The sequence below is a fragment of the Meriones unguiculatus genome, chromosome X (genome assembly GCF_030254825.1).
Source record: "Meriones unguiculatus strain TT.TT164.6M chromosome X, Bangor_MerUng_6.1, whole genome shotgun sequence".
Classification (NCBI taxonomy): Eukaryota; Metazoa; Chordata; class Mammalia; order Rodentia; family Muridae; genus Meriones; species Meriones unguiculatus.
The window spans coordinates 31285811-31309825 of record NC_083369.1 but is presented as its reverse complement, the minus strand read 5'-3'; the positions used below and the strand labels follow the sequence as shown (position 1 = coordinate 31309825).

General features: G+C 38.6%; 1 protein-coding gene across 1 annotated transcript in view; it reads left to right on the top strand.

Annotated features, from left to right (window-relative positions):
* Window positions 1-24015, top strand: part of LOC110542726 (cilia and flagella-associated protein 47-like) — a 554711-nt gene that overhangs the window by 19627 nt on the left and 511069 nt on the right. Inside the window, exons 9-10 of the mRNA XM_060375216.1 lie at window positions 19499-19688; window positions 20827-21043. Coding sequence (XP_060231199.1) covers window positions 19499-19688; window positions 20827-21043 — 407 coding nt within the window. The remainder of the gene's footprint in view (window positions 1-19498; window positions 19689-20826; window positions 21044-24015) is intronic.

The window sequence follows — 24015 nt, the reverse complement described above, 5'->3', positions numbered from 1 at the left end:
CTAGATGCAAATTTCAAACAGATAAATAAATTACAAATAGCTTTCCAATTTGGTGGCTCTCTTTTTCCTTTTCAAAATTTATCTGATTATTTATTACAATTTATTTACTTTTGTTATTAAATGTTTATTTTTTTATATTATTTACAGTTTTTATTCATTTTATCACAGCTGTATCTCTGTCCCTCCTCCCCTACCAATCCTACCCTCCTTCCATCATCTTCTCCCATGCCCCTCTCCAAGTCCACTGATGGGGGAGAACCTCCTCCTCTTTCATCTGACCCTAGCCTATCAGGTCTCATCAGGACTGGCTGAATTGTCTTCCTCTGTGGCCTGGGAAGGCTGCTCGCTCTTCAGGGGGAGGGGATCAAAGAGACAGCCACTAAGTTCATGTCAGCAACAGTCCCTGTTCCCCTTACTAGGGACCCACTTGGAGAATGAGCTGCCATGGGCTACATCTGAGAGACTGCTGCCTTTAATTGATTTGTCTCTTAAAGGGTAATGCATATATGTATATTTATAAGGGTGCTTGGTATATAGTACCTTGAAATGTTTTGGGGGTTGCCTGTAGAATAAAACTGTTGTCACAGAATGAATTGGGGCATTCTCTTCGCTCTTCAGTTTGTAGAATAATTTGGGAGATATTGGTGTTATTTCTTCATTCAGTAGTTGATAGAATCCATTAACTTTTGTAATTTTCTTTTTCAGGTTTGTTTTAATTAGCTTAGTTTCTGTACTATCTATAGAATTGTTTAAATGTTTTGTTTCTTCCAGGGTCTGTTTTAGTAGTTTGAGTGAGACTTTCTGTGAATTTGCTCACATCATTTAGGTTATCTTATTTGTTGTTGTTTAATTGATCATACTTCTTTATTATCATTTCCACTGATGTAAAGTTGACCTTTCAATAATTTATAATTTTTGTAAATCTAGGTCTTATTTATTTATTTATTTATGTTGTAAATATAACTAAATTTTGGCAGTGTTGATTATTTCAAAACAATCTCAGATTTGTTGGTTTTCTTTATATTTTTCTGTTCAATATCCTTCTTATTTTGGGATTATGCTTTGTTCTATTTTTTTCCTACTGAAGAAAGATAAGTTACAGACTAATATTTAAACATAAATATTTAAAGGACAGTTGACAACACGCTCACTTAGGAAAACATCAAAAAGTTCTTCATTGGGCCCCTGACTTACCTAGATATAATTTAACCATGTTTATGATACCAGGCCTTTCATATAAGAGCTTACGGTAGTAATTATATTTTAAGCATTATATTTTTTTGCTATGTGTGTTTGTGTTTTAGTTTTTCTTTATTTTAAAGTAACCTCAATTTTCCTCTTTAGTTTCTTCTTTGACATACTAGTTGTTTAAAAATGTATTGTTCAATTTCCATATATTTATGAATGTCCCACTTCTTACTTTTTCTCTAAATGTATTCCCTTCTAATTAGAAGAGTGTATGTTTTAATCCATTTAACTTACTGTAGCTTATATAATAGTGTAATATAGATTGGTATGAAATATATTATTTTGCTGTTGCATAGAATACACATACATATTATACACACACACACACACACACATATATATAAAATCTGTTGACATGCAAACACTGATCTCAACTTAAAAGGTGGAAGAGAGAGTTTATTTTGGGGCCAAATTAGAGTGACCATGTTGTGGAGAAACAGATTTTCATTGTGTACCACTTCCTTGTGGAAGTAGTTTAAGAACTATAGTAACAAGGTAAGAAGAACAAGTGTATTAACTTACCTGTAATTTTTTGTGGCAATGACATTTAAAAATAGTTTATTAGTAATTTTGGATGGCATAGCACACTGAGTTTAGTCACCATACTGTAGTAGCAGATGTTATGTGTGTGTGTGAGTCTGTGTGTGTGATAATTCTTTCTTCTAAACTTGTGTAATTGTAAAATACCATTTTGTTTCAGTGGAAGGGAACCCTTTAGTACTTTTCTAAGGCAAATTTACTAGTAATACATTCTCTCCTTTTATGTTTATTTGGAAAGATCATCATTTATATTTTGGTTTTGACTGAGATTTTTGGTAGTTATAGGATTTTGAGTTTCAAATCTATTTTTTCTTCTGTAAATGAATCTCTTTTCACTGCATTCTTGTGTTCAGTATTTTTAATGAATTCTAATTTTTTAGCTTTCTAGGATTTCTTGGAAATAGTCACTTTTTCTTAGATATTTTGAAGATTTCCTTGTTGCTGACTTTTGACAGTTTGACTTTGATGTGTCTATCATTCTGATATAACATGAGTTTGCCAAGTTTCACTGATATTCTGACTGTTTTCTCTCTCAGCTCTTCTTTGGAACATTTTATCACTCATTGGCACTATTTTTTGTTATTGTATCCTGCACATATTTGGTGTTAATATGACCTACACAAGCAGGGATTGAACAAAGAACAGACACAGAGACAAACATACAAAAAAGCTAAGATCAGGTGTGCCATCCACTGTGATGGAGAGGCATTAGTAGTAGCCCAGAAACTCAGCATATATATTTTGTACATTTGCATTGAGGAGGTAGGTTTAGCTTATTTTATACATTTGCCTTGAGGAGAGGTAGGTTTAGCTAATCTCAGTCAGAGGTCTCTATATTTGAGCAGATTCCTGTTGCAGTCATCCCACAGGAGAAAGCTGTGCTTGATAGTTCCTGCATAGGCTAGTAAATCATTTGTAAACAACTGTACTTGGACCACGAAAGGTTTTGCCATTCCTGAGTCTGATTTGGGAAAGGCTTTGGCATTCTCGTATGCTTAGGGAGGTGGAGTCCTTGACATATTTGCACTTTTTTCAACAATTCTCATTTTTGACCTATTTTTAAATCATCTTTCATAGTTATTCTGGGTGGGTATTCTCAAATATCTTGTCTTCTGGTTCATTGATTTTTTTTTTGGTATAAGTTCACATCTGCTGTTGAGCTCTTTGAAGTGTTTGTTTAAAATGCTGTACTATCTGAAATATTTAATTTTTTAATAACTTCAATACTGGATACTATCCATTTTATGAGTCATCTCTATCACATTTTTATTCTTCAGACCTTTTCAGCAATTATTTCAGCATATTTATAACAGTTGACTTAATAATTTGGAAAGATCAGCATTTGAATTTGTTCACAGACATTATGCCTTTCTTGTATGTCAGCCAAATTTACTGTTTCTTTTGTTGTAAAATAATTTTCTGGTAAAAATTTGGCATTGTAAATAACATACTTCTTTGAAATTCTGAAAAATTAAATCATTGCAAGGTTTACTGTGGCTTTGGTTATTTTTACATTATTTCATTACTTTCTAGATAAATTCTGCATAGATATTTTTTTTTTTTGTTGTATTTAGCAAATCAGTTTTCTCTCAGTTACTAGGAACATGTTGCAATGGCAAAAATGCCAAATAAATGTAAAAAAAAATGGAACAAGGATGACATTCTCACATATAGATATGAAAGGCTGAAATGACAGAAAGAAGAATTTATCATATGCTTGCACAGAGATAAGTCTCAGTAGATCTGTGCAATCATACATAGGATTCTATAGCATTTGTAGATTTCTAGAAAGATTTGTAAACCATAAATCATTGGTAGATGTTTTCTTTTTATTATTAATTTATTACAATATACTCATTTTGTATCCCAGTTTTAGCCCCTTCCATCATATCCTCCCAGTTCCACCCTCCCTTCCTTTTCTTCCCCTATGCCCCTGTCTTAGTCTACTGATAAGAAAGGTCCTCCTCCTCTTCTATCTTATCCTAACCTATCAGGTCTCATCAGCATCGGTTGTATCTTCTTTTTCTATGGCCTGATAAGGCTGCAATCCCCAGGGGGAGGTAATCAAAGAGCTGGCCACTGAGTTCATTTCGTGTCAGAGACAACCACTGCTCTTCTTAATAGGTAACCCAATTGGAGACTGAGCTGCCATGCGCTAAATTTAGGGAGAGGTTCTAGATTATCCCCAAGTATAGTCCTTGGTTGGAATACCAGTCTCTGTAAAGACCCTTGGGCCCCTATTTTTTATTCTATTCCTCTTCTTGTGGAGCTTCTGTCCCCTCCAGTTCTTTCCTCTTCCCTTTCGTTTATAAGATTCCCTGCAATCTGCCCAAAGTTTGGCTATGGGTCTCAGCATTTGCTTTGAAACCCTGCTGGGGAGAGTCTTTCAGAGGCTCCAGTACTGTTCCCTGTTTTCTCCATCTTCTGATGTCCATCATGTTTATATTTCTGAGTGAGGATTGATTATATTATGCAGGGTCCTCTTCCTTGCTTAGATTCTTTAGGTGTACAGATTTTAGTATGTTTACCCTATATTATATGTCTAATATCCACATATAAGTGCGTGTATACCATGTGTTTGTTCCTTTCTGCTTCTGGGATACCTCATCCAGGATGATCATTTCTAGTTCCTACCATTTGCCTGCAAATATCATAATTTCTTCATTTTAATTGATTAGTAATATTCCATTGTGTAAATGTAACACAATTCCTGTATCCATTCCTCAACTGAAGGACATCTGGGTTGTTTCCAGATTCTGGCTATTTTGAATAAAGCTTCTACAAACATGGTTGAGCAAATGTCTTTGTTGTGTACTTGAGCATATTTTGGATATATGCCTAGGAGTAGTATAGCTGGATCTTGGGGTAGCACTGTACCTAGTTTTCTGACAAAGCACCAGACTGGTTTCCAAATTGATTGCAAAAGTGTACATTCCCACCAACAATGGAGGAAGGTTTCCCTTTCTTCACATACTCTCCAGCATGTGTTGTTACTTGAGTTTTTGATCTTGATCTTTCTGGTTGGTGTAAGGTGCCATCTCAGGGTTATTTTGATTTGCACTTCCCTGATGACCAAGGACGTTGAGCATTTCCTTCAAGTGTTTCCCTGCCATTCAATATTTCCCTGTTGAGAATTCTTTGTTTAGATCTGTACCTGATTTTTTAATTGGATTACTTGATTTGTTGGTGTTTAACTTCATGTGTTTTTTATAAATTCTGGATATTAGCCACGTGTCATATATAGGATTGATGAAGATCCTTTTCCAGTCTGTAAGTGGTTGTTTTTTTCTGAAAACAGTGTCCTTTGATTTACAGATTGTTTTTTCAGTTTCCTGAGGTTTTATTTATTGATTGTTGATCTTAGAGCCTGTGGTGTTGGTGTTCTGTTCAGGAAGATGTCTCCTGTGCCAATGAGGTCAAGGCTTTTCCTCACCTTTTCTTCTAACAGTTTTAGTGTGTCTGATTTTATGTTATATAGTGACCAACCCCTGCACGCCTAGAATGAAGGATAATTGGTCACAGTGGATTATATCATTGCTATGTTCTTTGAATCATTTTGTGAGTATTTTATTGAGTATTTTTGCATCGATATTCATAAGAGTGATAGGTCTGAAGTTTTTTTTTTTTTTTGGAGGGGGTCTTTGTGTGATTTAGGTATCAAGGTGACTGTAACCTCATAGAATGAGGTTGGTGATGTTCTTTCTGTTTCTAATTTTTGGAATCATTTGAAGCTTATTGGAGTTAGGTCTTATTTAAATGTGTTGTAGAATTCTGTGTTGAAATTTTCTGGCCCTGGTGTTTAAATTTTTTTTTAAACACCAAGTTCAAATCTTTTCTTTTTTTGATTTATTATTATTATTATTAGTTACATTTTATTAACTCTGTATCCCAGCTCTATCCCGTTCCCTCATTTCCTCCCAAACCCTCCCTCTCTTCCTCCCTCATCTCCTCCCTTCCCCTTTCTAAGTCCACTGATTGGGGAGGACTTCCTCCCCTTTCATCTGACCCTCTTTTATCAGGTATCTTCAGGACTGGCTGCAAAGTCCTCCTCTGTGGCCTAACAGGACTGCTCCTCCCTTGTGGCGTGGGGAGGTCAAAGAGCCTGCCATTAAGTTCCTGTTTCCCTTACTATGGGAAACCAATTGGTTACTGAGCTACCACGGGCTTCATCAGAGCAGAGGTTCTAAGTTATATCCGTACATGGTCCTTGGTGGAGTATCAGTCTCAGAAAAGACCCGTGTGCCCAGATATATTTGGTCCTTGAGGAGCTCCTATCCTTTCCATGTCATACTATCTCCCCCTTCTTTCATATGATTACGAGTCTTAATATCTTCTTTGATACAATGGTAGGTAGAGTGTTTCAGGGGCTCTATGCAGTAGGCTCCTGTCCTGTTACTTGTTTTCTCTAAGGTCCTCTTTCTATTTTATCTTCTTTTTTTTCTTTTAATGCAGTTTATTCAGGAACCTTGAACAATCATCTGACCCTGGGGAAAGCCAGCCCACAGCTTAAATAGCCTCTGGGTAGCCAACCCCAGCGTGCCACGTGGGCAATGCAGATAGGTCCACATACATGGAAGCAAGCCAGATCCTCAGCCTTAGCCAAATGTGGAATTGTTAGTGACAGAGAGCACTCACCATCGGGAAGGTGGAAGGCGGAAACCAGCTCCATCTTTAAGGCATAGCATTCCTCAGCATTCCTCTCTACATTTCCCCCTTTTTGTTTTAGACGCATCAGGCAAGAGTAGAGGTCTGATCTCTGATATTAGAAATAAATTGGGACTTTGTACCGATGTTCATTTAGGTGTCATCCACCCAAAGAGCATCAGACCCGAAAGATAACTTTTTCTCAGAGGCGGGACCTGGGGCATCAACCCGCATGCAATCAGACATGCTCTTCTCTGGGTCCAAAGTGGCTGACCCTGAGTGCAGGCAGTGCTTAGCCTCGCATCCTGAGCGTAACATTTTAGCTTTTTATGGTATACAACCATGCTTGGGGAGAATGTCCTGCTTCAATGGCTGTAAAGGCCTGAATGGTCATGGCTGCATTACGCTGTTGTGAGACTCTAATCTTGCATATATACCACAGGCAAACCAAGGAGACCAATACCAGAAGACCTGCTAACGCTCCCATGCCCGCCCATTCCTTCAGATGATTCATGGCTGCAACAATCCTTGATGATAATCCTGTGGCTAGTCTTGTGTCCACTCTGGTAGAATTTACCGTGACAATGGCCACTCTCAGCTGCTCCATCGTAGTATCGAATTCTCCAGTCCAATTACCTAAAATATAGCTCGACAATTGTTTAGACAGATTTGCAGCACAGGAAAAATTCTCGTGTTATACGCTAGCGACTCAAAGTCCAGCATATTTTCATTGACAGCCAAGTTGAGCGATTTGCCATAGGGTATCAATTTGCTCCTGCACGAGGTCAAACCTCTGATTGAACACCATCAAGCTTCCTTTTAGTTGAGCATTAATTCCTTTTTGTACAACTAAGGCATGAACTACATTGGCTAAATGATTGTTCAGGGTCTGAGCAGTCTGCCCAGTATGACTCATGGCTAATGCCGCGGTGGTAGCTCCAACAGCCGCCAATGAGATGGCAGTAAAAATGGTGGCTGTACTTCCAAGATCCCTTTTCTGTCTGAAGAGAGTCATAGCGTGAGGGGCATCAATGGGCACAGGCACCCAGCGAGGCATTCGAGTAACCAGGGCATACCTAAATTTACTAGCATTCCAGCATTGGGCAAAAAAGCAAGTATCATTACCACAATTACTTGGCTCTATCTGGCTAATAATGAATAAAAATGGGGGATATAAACAAACAGGTGTGGGCTTATAGGAAATATTATGAGAAGTCTTAACCCCCTCGTTGGAACATCCTGCATCAGTTCTAGAACTAGCAGTGGTGGTGTCCCAGGGTCTGAGTAGGTTCAGGAGATCATTGCCCCCAGGGGCGAGACGTGCTCCATGCCAATTGACTAACTCCATGTTTTCCTCCACTTTTGAAAGTCATTTAAGGTTCTTAAATTATTTTTTCCCTTTTTTTTTAAAATTTTTCATCAATTACACTTTATTCATTCTGCATCCCCCCATAAGCCCCTCCCTCCTCCCCTCCCAATCCCACCCTCCCTCCTCCCTCTGCTTGCATGCCACTCCCCAAGTCCACTGATAGGGGAGGTTCTCCTCTCCTTTCTGATCTTAGTCTATCAGTTCACATCAAAAGTGGCTGCACTGTCCTCTACTATGACCTTGTAAGGCTGCTCCCCCACAGGGGGAGGTGATCAAAGAGCAGGCCAATCAGATTACGTCAGAGGCAGTCCCTCTTCCCATTACTATGTAACCCAATTGGACTCTGAACTGCCCTGGGCTACATCTGTGCAGGGGTTCTGGGTTATCTCCATGAATAGTCCTCGGTTGGACTATGAGTCTCTGGGAAGTTCCCTGTGTTCAAATTTTCTTGTTCTATTGCTCTCCTTGTGGAGACCCTGTCCTCTCCAGCTCTTACTATTTCCCAGTTCTTACCTAAAATTCCATTCACCCTGCCCAACAGTTGTCCATCAGGCTCAGCATCTGCTTTGATAGTCTGAAGGGCAGAGGCTTTCAGAGGCCCTCTGTGGTAGGTTCCTAGGCTGTTTCCTGTTTTCTTCTTCTTCTGATGTCCATCCTCTTTGCCTTTCCGGATGGGGATTGGACATTTTTATTAGGGTCCTCTCTCTTGCTTAGTTTCTTTAGATGCACAGGTTTTAGTGGGTTTGTCCTATGTTGTATATCTATATGAGTGAGTATATACCATGTGTGTCTTTTTGCTTCTGGGACAACTCACTCAGGATGATCCTTTCCAGATCCCACCATTTACCTGCAAATTTCATGATTTCCTTATTTTTCATTGCTGAGTAATATTCCATTGTGTAGATGTACCATAATTTCTGCATCCATTCTTCAGTTGAGGGGCATCTGGGTTGTTTCCAGCTTCTGGCTATTACAAATAAAGCTGCTACAAACATGGTTGAGCAAATGTCCTTTTTGTGTACTTGAGCCTCTTTTGGATATATGCCCAGGAGTGGTATGGCTGGATCTTGAGGAAGCGCTATTCCTAGTTGTCTGAGAAAGCACCAGATTGATTTCCAGAGTGGTTGTACAAGTTTACATTCCCACCAGCAGTGCAGAAGGGTTCCCCTTTCTCCACAACCTCTCCAGCATGTGTTGTCACTTGAGTTTTTGATCTTGGCCATTCGCATGGGTTTAAGGTGAAATCTCAGGGTTGTTTTGATTTGCATTTCCCTAATGGCTAGTGAGGTTGAGCATTTCTTTACGTGCTTCTCTGCCATTTGGTATTCCTCTACAGAGAATTCTCTGTTTAGCTCTGTTCCCCAGTTTTGAAGTGGATTACTTGGTTTGCTGCTTTTCAGCTTCTTTAGTTCTTTATATATACTGGATATGAGTCCTCTGTCAGATAAATGGTTGGTGAAGATTCTTTCCAATCTGTACGCGTTTGCTTTGTTTTGAAGACGGTGGCCTTTGCTTTACAGAAGGTTTTCAGTTTCATGAGGTCCCATTTATTGATTGTTGCTCTTAGAGCCCGTGCTGTTGGTGTTCTGTTCAGGAAGTTTTCCCCTGTACCAATGAGTTCTAGGGTATTTCCCACTTTTTTTTTCAAGCCGATTTAATGTGTCTGGTTTTATGTTGAGGTCTTTGATCCACTTGGACTTCAGTTTTGTGCAGGGTGACAAGTATGGATCTATTATCATTTTTCTACATGTAGACATCCAGTTAGACCAGCACCATTTGTTGAAGATGCTATCTTTTTTCCATTGTATAGTTTTGGCGTCTTTGTCAAAGATCAGGTGTCCATAAGTGTGTGGGTTTATTTCTGGGTCCTCTGTTCGGTTCCATTCTGTTTCTATGCCAGTACCATGCAGTTTTTAAAACTGTTGCTCTATAGTACAACTTAAGATCAGGTATGGAGATACCTCCAGAAGATCTTTTATTGTAGAGGATTGTTTTAGCAATTCTGGGTTTCTTGTTATTCCATATGAAGTTGAGAATTTTTCTTTCCAGTTCTGTAAAGAATTGTGTTGGTAATTTGATGGGCATTGCATTGAATCTGTAGATTGCTTTTGGTAAGATGGCCATTTTTACTATGTTAATCCTGCCAAGCCATGAGCATGGGAGATCTTTCCATCTTCTCATATCTTCTTCTATTTCTTTCTTCAGAGATTTGAAATTTTTTTCATACAAGTTTTTGACTTCCTTCGTTAGTGTTACTCTGAGGTACCTTATGTCATTTGTGGCTATTGTGAAGGGTGTTGTTTCCCTAATTTCTTTCTCAGCCCTTTTGTCTTTTGTATACAGGAGGGCTACTGATTTTTTTTGAGTTAATTTTGTATCCGGCCACTTTGCTGAAGGTGTTTATCAGCTGTACGAGTTCCCTGGTCGAGTTTTTTGGGTCACTCACGTATACTATCATATCATCTGCAAATAGTGATAATTTGACTTCTTCCTTTTCAATTTGTATCTCCTTGATCTCCTTCAACTGTCTTATTGCTCTAGCAAGGACTTTCAGCACTATGTTGAAGAGATATGGAGAGAGTGGGCAGCCTTGTCTTGTCCCTGATTTCAGTGGGATTGCTTTAAGTTTCTCTCCATTCAGTTTGATGTTGGCTATAAGCTTGCTGTATATCGCCTTTACTATGTTTAGATATGTGCCTTGTATCCCTGATCTCTCCAATACTTTGAACATGAATGGATGTTGGATTTTGTCAAAGGCTTTTTCAGCATCTAGGGAGATTATCATGTGGTTTTTTTCTTTCAGTTTGTTAATATGGTGGATCACATTGATGGATTTCCATATATTGAACCACCCCTGCATACCTGGGATGAAGCCTACTTGGTCATATTGGGTAATATCTTTGATGTGTTCTTGGATTCTGTTTGCAAGTATTTTATTAAGTATTTTTGCTTCAATGTTCATAAGGGAGATTGGCTGGAAATTCTCTTTCGTTGTTGAGTCTTTGTGAGGTTTAGGTACCAAGGTGACTGTGGCTTCATAGAATGAATTTGGTAATATTCCTTCTGTTTCTATTTTGTGGAATAGTTTGAAGAGAATTGGTGTTAGCTCTTCTTTGAAGGTCTGGTAGAATTCTGCGCTGAAGCCATCTGGTCCTGGGCTTTGTTTGGATGGGAGACTTTTGATGACCGCTCCTATTTCTTTGGGGGATATAGGACTATTTAGTTGATTTACCTGGTCCTGATTCAGCTTTGGTAAGTCAAATCGATCAAGAAAATTGTCCATTTCATTTAGATTTTCAAATTTTATGGCATATAGACTTTTGAAGTAAGTCCTAATGATTGTTTGGATTTCCTCAGTGTCTGTAGTTATATCCCCCTTTTCATTTCTGATTTTGTTGATTTGGGTGGTGTCTCTCTGCCTTTTAGTTAGCCTGGCTAAGGGTTTGTCTATCTTGTTGATTTTCTCAAAGAACCAGCTCTTGGTTTCATTGATTCTTTGAATTGTTTTATTTGTTTCCAATTGCTTGATTTCAGCCCTGAGTTTGATTATTTCCAGCCGTCCTTCTTGGTGTGTCTGCTTCTTTTTTTAGGGTTTTTGAGTGAGCCATTAGTATGCTTGAATGAGCTGTCTTGAATTTCTTCTTGAAGGCACTTAGTGATATGAACTTTCCTCTTAGCACTGCTTTCTTTGTGTCCCACAGGTTCGGGTATGTTGTGTCTCCATTTTCATTGATTTCTAGAAAGACTTTAATTACTTTCTTTATTTCGTCCCTGACTCAGCTGTCATTTAGTAACAAGTTGTTCAGTTTCCATGTGTGTGTAGGCTTTTGTTTATTTCTGTTATTGTTGAGGTCCAGCTTTATTCCATGGTGATCAGAGAAGATACATGGGATTATTTCAATCTTCTTGTATCTGTTGAGGCTTGCTTTGTGACCCACTATATGGTTTATTTTGGAGAAGGTTCTATGAGGTGCTGAGAAGAAGGTAAATTCTTTTGTGTTTGGGTGTAAAGTTCTGTAAATGTCTGTTAGGTCCATTTGATTCATGACCTCTGTCAGAGACAATGTTTCTTTGTTTAATTTCTGTTTTGTTGACCTGTCCTTTGTTGAGAGGGGGGTGTTGAAGTCTCCCACTATTAATGTGTGGGGATCTATATGTGCTTTAAATTTTATCAATGTTTCTTTCACAAATGTAGGTGCCCTTGTATTTGGGGCATAGATGTTCAGGATTGTGATGTCTTCCTGGTGGAATTTTCCCTTGATGAGTATGAAGTGTCCTTCCCCATCTCTTTTTATTAATTTTGGTTGAAAGTCTATTTTATCAGATATTGGAATGGCTACTCCTGCTTGCTTCTTGGGTCTGTTTGCTTGGAAAGTCGTCTTCCAACCCTTTACCCTCAGGTAATGTCTATCTTTGTGTCTTAGGTGTGTTTCTTGTATGCAACAGATTGCTGGGTTTTGTTTACGTATCCATTCTCTTAATCTGTCTCTTTTTACTGGAGAGTTGAGTCCATTGATATTGAGAGAGATTAATGACCAGTTGCTGTTAGATCCTTTGATTTTGATGTTGGCTGTGGTCATAAGGTTGTGTGCTTGGTTGCTTTTTGTTTTACTGTAGTGAGGTTATTTATTTCCTGTGTTTTCTTGAATGTAGCTATCTTTCTTGGGTTGTATTTTCCCTTCCAGTATCTTCTGTAATGCTGGATTTGTTTGTATGTTGAAATTTGTTTTTGTCATTGAATATCTTGTTTTCTCCATCTATGAGGATTGAGAGTTTTGGGGGGTATAGTAGCCTGGGCTGACATCTGTGTTCTCTTAGTGTCTGCATAATATCCATCCAGGCCCTTCTGGCTTTCATAGTCTCTGTTGAAAAGTCAGGTGTGATTCTAATGGGTTTGCCATTATATGTTACTTGGCCTTTTTCCCTTGCAGCTTTTAGTATTTTTTCTTTGTTTTGTATACTTACTGTTTTGATTATTATGTGGCGGGAGGATTTTCTTTTCTGGTCAAATTTGTTGGGTGTTCTGTAGGCCTCATGTATTCTAATTGGCCTCTCCTTTAGCTTGGGAAATTTTCTTCAATGATTTTGTTGAAAATATTTTCTGGGCCTTGGAGAAGGTAGTCTTCTTTTTCCTGTATACCTATTATTCTTAGGATTTGTCTTTTCATATTGTCTTGCATTTCTTGGACGGTCTGTGTCAGGAATTTTTTGGATTTAGCATTTTCTTTGACAGATACATCGATTTCTTCCATTGTCTCTTCTACACCTGAGATTCTTTCTTCCATCTCTTTTAGTCTGTTGGTTATGCTTACCTCTGTAGTTCCTGTTTTCTTCCCTAGATTCTTCCTTTCCATTATTTCTTCCATTTGTGTTTTCTTTAATTTTTCCAATTCTATCTTCAGGTCTTGAGTTGTTTTGTTTACTTCCTTCACCTGTCTGATTGTACTTTCCTGTTTTTCTTTTAGTTCCTTCAACTCTGTTTCTTTCATTTCATTCAGTGTTTTAAGCATTTCCTTTCTAAAGGCCATAAACTGTTTGGCTGCAGCTTCCTCTATTTCTTTACGGATGGCAATATTCTGTTTGAGTTTATCTTCCTCTATGTCTTTACGAATCTTATTTGTTTCCTCTGTTATCATCTTCATGAGCATTCTTGTTAGGTCATCTTCTTGGATTTCAGTTATGTTGGGGTGTCCAGGGCTACTTGCTCCTTGGTAACTGGGTTCTGGAGATGCCATATTGCTCTGTCTTTTGTTGCTTGAGCTTTTACGCTGGCCTCTACCCATTGTGCTATCTTAGGTGTTTGGGGTTATTTTCTGGTGGTTCCTGGGGATCCTGTGGTGGAGAGAATCCCCTTTGCAGAAAGCTGGTTTTTCCTGATGGATGTCTTCTCAGCTTTTTGGGTATAGTCCCTGGATGGCTGGTGTTTTTTCAGGAGTTGCTCACCTCAGGGATATAGACCTGAGTGGTAACTGTGGTCTTTGTTAGTCGAGAGGGTTCTCCTCTCACCCAGGGAAGTCCTGAGGGCAGGTGCCCTGTTTCTGGGTTTCTTGTTGTAAATTTAATGATCAGCTGCTGTGACCCAGTTGGACATCAGGCGCGCATCAACTGTTTGTGCCTGTGTCTGGAGCACAACTGAGTACTGGCGCCTTGGTCCCACTAGTCTGCTAGACTTTTTCTAGGGAAGGATTGGGTGATTTAGGTCAGTATAGTCTCCTTCCTTCCCTGTGGATTCTCTGGAGACACGGACTCCCAGTGTCTTTTTTTGCCCTGGTGCACACTGCTCAGTGTCCGCCAGCTGGCTGGCCACAGAAACTGCCTGTGCCTGGAGCACAGCTGTGTGATGGCTGCTCAGTCTCTGCCAGCTGTCTGGTGCGCAGAAACTGCCTGTGTCTGCCTTTGTGGCCTTTGGAACCTGGGTGCCTCCCTAAGCTGGGTAATTTTCCGGGGACCTTTTCAGGTTGGGGGTGTTGGCTGAGTGTTCTGAGATCAGACCAGCTGTTTCCCTCCATATGTGTTTGCACCCGACAGTGAAACTCATTCGCTGGTGCCCTGGTGCCCACAGTTCTATCTCAGGGGGCGAGTCAGGCGCGCAGGCAGGCAGGGCTCAGTGCGGGAACCTGGGTCCCCGGCTCTGGCTCCAGGCTGGCTCCTGGGGTGCCCGTGAACCCCGAGTCTTTTCCAGGGGATGTCTGGGTGACCTAAGGCCGGTCCCAGTCGTTTCCTATACCCTGGGGTTATCTCTCGACTGAAAATTCCAGTCTCTGATAGTGTGGTGCGCACGGTTCAGTCTGGGACCGTGACCAGAGACACTGGCTTGTGGCTCTGGGTTGGGGCTGGGGCTGGTGGCCGGCAGCCAAGTGTCTGGCGGAACCGGGACCTCTTCCGCGGTTTAGCCGGGTGAGTTAAAAGCTGATTGAATCCCCCACGGTGGGGTATCCTCTCACCTGGGAAACACAATGACTGTGTTTTATGGCCGAGAGTTCTGATTGCTGGTCACTGTGCTGATCCTGCTGTGCTGCTGCTCAGAATGAGAGTCCTCCCGGCGCCGCCATCTTGCCCCTCCTCTCCTTTTTTATCTTCTTTAAGTGTATAGATTTCATTACGTTTATCATATCTTATAGGACTCTATGAGTGAGTATACACCTTCTGTGTCTTTCTCCTTCTGGGATACCTCACTCAGAATTATCATTTCTAGATCCCAACATTTGCCTGCAAATTTCATGATTTCCTCATTTTTGATTGCTGAGTAGTATTCCATTGTGTAAAAAATACCACAATTTTTGTATCCATTCCTCCGTTGAAGGACATCTGGGTTGTTTCCAGGTTCTGGCTGTTACAAATAAAGCTTCTAAAAACATGGTTGAGCAAATGTTCTTGTTGAGTACTTCAGCAAATTTTGGGTATATGCCTAGGAGTGGTATAGCTGGATCTTGAGGAAGCAGTATTTGTAATTTTCTGAGAAAGCCCTAGATTGACTTCCAAAGTGGTTGTACCAGTTTACTTTCCCACCACCAATAGAGGAGGGTTCCCCTTTCTCCACAACCTCTCCAGCATGTGCTGCCACTTTAGTTACTCATTTTAGCCATTTTGATAGGTGTAAGGTGAAATCTCAGGGCCATTTTGATTTGCATCTCCCTGATGGCTAAGGATGTTGAGCATCTCTTTAAGTGTTTCTCTGCCATTCTATAATCCTCTACAGAGAATTCTCTGTTTAGCTCCGTACCCCATATTTTAATTGGATTACTTGACTTATTGCTTTTTAACTTCTTTAGTTCTTTATATATGCTGGACCGGCAACCCAGTCTTCAGCTGCAGCTGGACTTCCTGGGCATTTTTTTTGAATGGAGAATATTGACTGCTTCTATTTGCTTGAGGTATATAGGAGTATTTAATCTATTTTCTGATCTTGACTTAATTTTGTTAAATGAACTCTATCAAGAAAATTGTTCATTTCATTCAGATTCTCAAATTTTGTGGCATATGGGCTTTTGTAGTATGACCTAATGATTCCTTGGATTTCCTCAGTGCCTGTTGTTTAGTCCTCCTTTTCTGTTCTGATTTTGTTAATTGGATAGTGTCTCTCTGCCTTTTTGTTGGTTTAGCTAAAGGTTTTTCTAGCTTGTTGATCTTCTCAAATAACCAGCTCTTGGATTCATTGATTCTTTGAATTGCTTTCTCTGTTTCTGTTTATTTATTTATTGCAATTTGTCACTTTGTATCCCCCTCCATCTCCTCCCAGTCCCACCCACCCTCTCTTCTCCCCCTATGCCACTATGTTTCTAAGTTTTTTGTTTCAGCTCTGAGTTTGATTATTTCCAACTCTCTACTCCTCTTGGGTGTGTCTGCTTTTTTTTTTTCTAAGTATTTCAGTTATGTTGTTAAGTTGCTTGTGTGAGATGCCTCAAACTTCTTCTGAAGGCACTTAGTGCTTTGAACTTTCTTGTTAGCACTGCTTTCAGTGTGTCCCATAAGTTTGGGTAAGTTGTACCTACATTTTCAATTGATTTTAGGAAGTTTTTTCTTTTTCATTCCTTCCCTGACCCAGTTGTCATTGAGTAGATAGTTGTTTAATTTTCATGTGTGTGTAGGCTTTTTGTTATTTATGTTCATGTTCAGGTCTAGTTTTAAACCATGGTGGTCTGATAGGATGCAAGGTGTTGTTTCAATATTCTTGTATCTTTGAGGCTTGCTTTGTGCTGACTATATTGTCAGGATAATGTTCCGTGAAGTGCTGAGAAGAAGTTATACTCTTTTTATTTTAGGTGAAAAGTTCTGTAGACATCTATTAGGTCCATTTGATTTAGGACCTCTGTAAGTGTCATTATTTTCCCTACTTAGCTTCTGTCTAGATGATCTGTCCCTTGGGTAGAATGCAGTGTTGAAGTCTCCCACTACTAGGATGTTTGGATTGATGCAACTTAAGCTTTCACAATGTTTCATTTATGAATGTAGGTGCTCTTGCATTTGGGGCATAAATGTTCAGGACTGTGGTGTCTTCCTGATGGATTTTTCCTTTGATGAGAATTAAATATTTCTCCTCACCTTTTTTGATTGATTTTGGTTGAGTGTCTATTTTATTATATATTATGTGGGCTACTCCAGCTTGTTTTCTGGGTCCGTTTGCTTGAAAAGCTTTTTTCTAGCCCTTTCCTCTGAGGTTGTGTTTATCTTTGTTGCAGAGGTGTGTTTCTTGGTTGCAGTAGAATGTTTGTATTTGGATTCCTTTCTATTTGATGGACTCTATTTTTTTCTTCATTTCCTCTTTATGTGCTTCTGTTTATTTGGCTGTATTTGCCTGTATTTACTTGAGAGCTTTGTTCGTTTCCCCTTTATGTGCCACTAATAACTGTACAAGCAGAGACTTCAGATAAATTTCCTGTGTTTCTGATGAATTAAAATACTCATTAAATTTTAGAGCCATGATGTCCTGATTTTTATTGGACTTGTTCTTAAGCAAGCCTCTAGCTATCTGCTTATCTGTAGCCTTCACTGTTTGTTACTGGAGCCTTAACTGCAGACTGGGTCCATCTGTCTCTGGAACCTGGAGTATTCTTCAGGAAGATGAGAGGGGTCTACCAGTTTGAGAGTGGATGTCTGTGTTTCAGAAGTAGCTAAGGAAGGAAGGTTCAGATGCTTGTGCAAGCATGGGTGTATGTGTGGAATTGTGCCTTGAAGGGCCTGATGCTAGGGTGTGTAGATGCTGGGAAGGGTTGAGTGTAAGGGCAGGTAGGGGTGCTGGTACTGTTCCTGGGCTCAGTGCTTATGTGCAGATGCCTTGATTATCTCAGTGGCCCACAGGCTTCTTGTGGTATTGTGCTCCAGACACTTAGCTCTGTCTGGTTTGTACTATCTGGGCTCCAGGAATTGTTTACCTGGACTCCACTTGGAGACCCACCAAACAAGGGATTCCATGTTGAGTACACTGTCCCAGGGATCCCTATGTTACCCACATTGAAGGAGTGGGTGGGAGGGATCCAATGTCTGGCTGCTAGTGTAGAGGGACCCTGATCTTGGGCTCTGCCTGCAGTTACTCAAAGTTGTACTCACTTGCAGGCATATGTGGAAAGCACTGGGGAGGAGGGGATTCATGGTTCTCTTTTCTCATATTTGGGCATGCAGGGATAAGTGAAGGAGATCCTTCAGTGGTGTTTGCTCTTTGGCCACTAGAGCAGGGAGGCCAGTACTTAGGACAGCAGCCTAAGACACTCTCACTGGGGCAAGGGAAAGTGCAGGGGGTCAAAAGTTAGTCACTCTGAGACCTTGCAGATGTTCAAAGGTGGCCTGGATCAATCTGTCCTAGCTCATAGACTATCCCTTCTAGCAAAGCCTTAAAGTCAATGTTCTGCTTCAGCTGCCCCTCCACTCATCAGTTTCAGAGTTTTGAATCCACTGCCCCTCAGATATGGTGGACACTCTTTGCCACCATTTTGGAGTCCCCAATCATTGGTAGGTTTAACTAAGTGTTTTATGTGACTAAAAGCTATAGAGGTTTCATGTGACTGTGTTTATAATGAGAAATTCCTGTCTTCAGCCAATCACATTTACAGAAGCAAATACCTAGAACAGCGGTTAGAACATTCTCCTTTTACAGGAGATTTGTTGGCAGCTGCTTCTTACCAGGGAACTTTTAGTAAATCTTCTCTAAGAGTGTTTCTGGCTTTGCTTTTTCTTTTTATACCTGTTTAATTTTAGTTCCTCTTTCTATATCAGAGTTTGAAATCACTGTATAAATATCTTAGTAACTTAATTGTTTTTTTAATTTAATTTAATTTTTATTAATTACAGTTTATTCACTTTGTATCCTAGTTTTAGCCCCCAAACCTCTCCCAATGCCACCCACCCTCCCTCTTTTCCTCCCATGTCCTTCCCCCAGACCACTGATAGGGGAGGGCCTCCATCCCTTCCATCTGACCCTAGTCTATCAGGTCTCATTAGACCTGGCTTCATGTCTTTCTCTGTGGGCTTTTAGGGCTGATGCCCCTTCAGGTGGAGGTGATCAAAGAACCAGCACCTGAGTTTATTTTTTAATAGCTTCTTTAAACTCTAAATGACAAGGGCCCTCAAGTTCTTGTGTTATTCATATTTCTCTCTCTCTCTCTCAATCTCTGTCTCTTCCTGTCTTTCCCTCAGAAGATTGTTACTCCAGAAGGTACTCTAAATCACACCACATAAAAATATGCTTATAAGTTTTCTACAATATTTCAGGCAGAACCTATAGTATAATCTTTGGAAATGAGCTTTCAGAAGCTGTTCAATCCTATACCTCTCTTTTCTTTAGATATTAGTGCTAATTGTTGTCATAGCTACCATAGTTAAGTTTAGGAGAATGGCAAGAAAAATGCCATCTAGACTTTCAGATATTCAGCAAGATTCCTGACGTAGTGAATTTCTGTAAACCTTAGAAAATTTCTAAATAACTAGTAACAATTGATTTTGGCAAATTTTGTCATTTATTTTATGGAAAATTGGATTTGGAAAAAATCATGTATTTTTGTTTAAATACTCTTGTGTTATGGTCCTATTTTTCTCAAAGTTTCAATAATGAGTATCTTATGGCTTATTGTTGATATTTCCTAAAATTCTGTGTAAATCCCCAGGAAAAAATCATATTGCCTGAGATTAAGATAAGCTATATTTTAATTTTTAAAATATTTTTTCCTAACAATAGAATATTGATTAAATTTTCTTTTTATTTAGAATGTGATATGTTCATTTATTCCACATCAAATTGGTTCATTTAAAGTGAAACAACTGATCGAGATTATTGGACCAGTGGCAGATGAAAGCTTACGGTCTTTGTCAATGAAACCTTTTCATTATATACATTTAGAATTCAACAGTACTTGCAAAGCTTACACTAAAAAAGTTGGAGTGAAAATTAATCCTGGTATGTTATTGTATTTGTTTTATGCAGCTCTGTTGTGATTATTGTTGTTAATATAAGATTATATGTATTAGACAGGGTCAAAACAGGGCTTTCTCCCTTTATAAAGCTATCAAAGTCACCTAGAATACCTGTTCAAATACATATCATGGGCCAACATTCTAGTATTATTAATTAGGTCTCTGTCTATACTAAAGAGTTACATTTCTATCATATTTCCAGTAAATTTTTTTAAATTTTCAGACATCTTATACAGATGCTAAAATATTTTCATGGTTCCCATGCTATATTTTTCTATTTTTTTCCTGAAGTTTGGTGTAAACTAGTTTTGACTACATCCAGTTTTTCTTGCTGCTGCAGTTTTATGCAGTCATATATAATATTGTATTAGTTGAATCACGGGAACTTGATACAGTTATCTTTAATCTGTCTTTAACCTAAAAAGGAAAAAACAAACTTTCACTTTTATATAAGTCAAGTCAACATAAATTTTCAAATTAGCATGGTTATTATTATATTTACAGCTTATTAACATTTAAATGTAATTTTGTTAAGTTCATTTTATATAGGCACATGTATTAAATCATTAGTATTTTCACAATGGGTTTGAGAAGTTAACATTTGTTAAAATCAACTGTCTTCATTAGTATTCTATTGGTCTATTACCATGACCACAGCAACTCACACAAAAACAAGCATTTAACTGGTTTGCTTAAAGCTTCAGCTGTTTAGTCTATTATGATGATGATGATGATAATGGTGATGATGATGATGATGATTATTCAAAGCATGGCTGCATGCAGGCAGATATGGTGCTAGAGAAGGAGTGGAAAATTCTACATGTGGATTGGCAAACAGCAGGAAGAGAGTTACTGGGCCTGACTGGAACATTTGAAACCCCTAAGCCGATCCTGAGTAATACAAAAAGGCTACACCTACTCCAACAAAGTCATGCCTCCTAATCTCTGTCAAATAGTGTTGCACCCTAATAACCATGCATTCAAATCTATGAATCTATGAGAGCTATTCTTAGTCAAACCACCACATACATTATCTAGTGTATTAAATAACTATGTGCTTAGTTTTGGAAATGTACAATACAAAGTACTAAACACCGACATAATATTCAATTTTATTAAAGGTTTATCTCCATTGATTAGTAATCCCACAAGACAATTTGTGATCAGAGATTCAGAGAAAAAGGACTATCTTCCACCTGTAGCAGCAATGTTAAGGTCAGCCATGACGAACCTTCATAATCATCACCTAAATGATGAATCAGTGAAGAATGCACTGATTGCCTTTCCTAATGATAGAGCTGCAAGTATCAGGTCTGGCGATCACCAAAAACATTTCAGGTAACATTTAATATAAATAAATTTATATTAAAATACATAGTATCCAGGATAATATGTAGAGATCTGCAAGATCCTGGTGTTAAAGAAGGAAAGAAACTGCTGTTGGCAGTAATCAGAATGAAATTATGTTCTTCTTTATGTATGTGGAGTAAAATGGCTGTTAAGCACGGTAGTATCTGCCTTACTTAACTCTTTATACCCTTTATTGTTCATTTGTGGAAAAAATACATGGCACAAGTAGTAACTTTTAAAATATATTATGAATACCAATAGATAAATGATAGAAATGATTACTACTGGAATTAAACTCCAGAATAATAGTTATGTTCATTCAGTATGATTGTGAGTTTGAATTTATCTGAATAAAACAAATTAAATTGTAAGAAACCTATTAATGTTTATCATCACCCTGTTTTGTCATGTCATAGGCACATATCTAGTAACTCTTCCCCATTTGACCTAAAACTGTTCTAGTTAAGTTGATACAGAGTGTTTAAAATTAAATTTTAATCCATTATAACCTCAAAGAAATTACTAATTTGCCAATGGTGAGTTAAAAATGATCAATACTTGATTTTTGTGACCTTTAACCCAGAAAAAATTTTAGTGTATTCAAGAGTAAAAGAGGGTTATATTCTGCCAACTTATATGTTAATAGTAGACTACCTAAACTTAATAGTCCTGTATTTTTTCTACTCATCTGTTTGTGTTAGGGAGGATCATAAAAATCACTAAAACTTTAAAAATATTTTTACTATTTGTTCACTTTTACATCATGGTTGCAGCCAGTCCCACCCTCCCGCTCTCTTCCCTCTTTTCTCCCTCCACTTCTCATCAGAAAAGGGGACCTCTTCCATATCAACACCTCTGGCACTTACAGTTACATCAGGAATAAAGGCATCCTCTTCCACTGAGGCTAGAAAAGGCAGCCCAGCTAGGGACAGGTGGTCTGTCAATGGGAACAGAGCCCATGTCAGAGAACATCCCCACTCCACTTGCTAGGGGATCCACATGAAAGCCAAACTGCCCATCAGCTACATATATATGTAGCAGGCCTTGGTACAATTCACACATGGTAGTTGGTTGGTGCTTCACTCTCTGTAAGCCTCCATGGGCCTAGGTTAGTTGACTATGTTGTTCTTGTGAAGTTCTTGTACCCTCTGGGTCCTTGTATCCTTCCCCTAATTCTTCTACAAGAATCCCCGAACTTGGTCTAATGTTTTGCCTTTCCTACTTTATCATTTGATTCTTCAGCTCACACTTTTATTCTCTACAGTGGGAAAATTCTATGATATTTACTGACTTTTTTTTCCTACAAATTTCACTCACATATCGCTTTCCTCAGTATTTGACTAGTACAATAAAAACAGAACTATAAAAACAATTCTGACATTTAAAATAATTATATATTATGAAAAGTTAGTTTTATGTTTTCTTTTGGCTCATAACATACTCTGCAATACCCTGACTATATGGCTTTTGGAAAAATTTCAACTCAAAACCCATATGCTTATACAGAGTTATAATGTTTTAGTTAATTTTAAAAAATTGATCATAAATCTCTATCAATTATATCATAAACATTAACTCAATTAAAAATAAACTTAGAATTTTGCAATTATTTAATAGTTGTATTTATTTCTCTCCTTGAAAAGTTGAGTCCAATAGCCAGTAGGGAACTTTAGCTATAAAGAGAACTGTCTTTGAATAACTGAACATTTCCCTTCCTTTCATATCACTCTGTAAAACTTTTACCACATTTAAATTTGTCATTATGTAACAATGAAGAATCATGGAAAGCATGGAGATTCTTAAATTAATATATGATTAATTTTTCTTATATACATATATAAATTCATTATTGAGAAAATCTTACAATATTTGATAGAATTTGTGGATGATAGAGATAGATGAAGGTCAGAAGCTATGAATAATCGCCCTGTAGTTTACTGGAAAATTGTTACTGTTAAAAAGGAGGAATAACATGCCAGTTGAGTGAATGTCATAAAAAGTAATAAAGATCTCTTATGAATTTTTTCTCTCTGTCAACTTATTATTGATGGATATTTCATAAACTTTAAAGTTCAAGGAACTCATTATTAGAACAACAACCACAACAAAATTTCTCTTCCCGTGGTTCCTGAAAAGTGGCCAAGAGGAAATTACCCTTTGGAATTATATTTTTTAGAAAAGAGAGCTTGGTGACCACTGGCAGGAAGGATCTGGAGTAGGAATGAGAAAGTGTTAGAAGAGGCAGCTACTTGTATGCTGAGACAGTTTCTTAATGGGATAGACAGACACATCAGTTCCACAGAAGAAATAATATTTTTGCCTTTCAGAGATGTTTCAGGGGTTAGAAAAGTTTCATATCTTGTCAGTTTTGCTGGCCTAACCTCAGCCTTGGCATTGGGGAAAGCAGTTCAGTATCACCATAAACCTATTTTGCCTAGTCCACTGATAAGGGAAGTACTCCTCTCCTACTGTCTGACTCTAGTCTATCAAGTCTCATCAGGACTGCCTGGACCCTCTTCCTCTGTGGGCTGGTTAGGTGGTTCCCACAGGGACATGTGATCAAATAACAGGCAACTGAGCTCATGTCAGAGACTGCCTCTGCTCCCCTTACTAGGTACCCATGTGGAGACTGAACTGCTTATGGGCTACATCTGAGCAAGGGTTCTAGGTCCTCTCCATACATGGTCCTTGTTTGATGCATCAGTCTCTGCAGTCCCCCCTGGGCCCACATTTTTGGCTTTGTTGGTCTCCTTGTGTAGCTCCTGACCCATCTTGGTATCTCCCTGTTCCTCCTAGGGGAGGGTGACATGGTGAAAGACAGAAGGAGGGTGGGACCAGAAGAAGATTAAGAAAGGGGCTACAACTAAGATACAGAGTGAATACATTGTAATAATAACAATAACAATAATAATAATAATAGAAAATAAAAAACAAACAAAAACAACAAAAACAGCAACAAA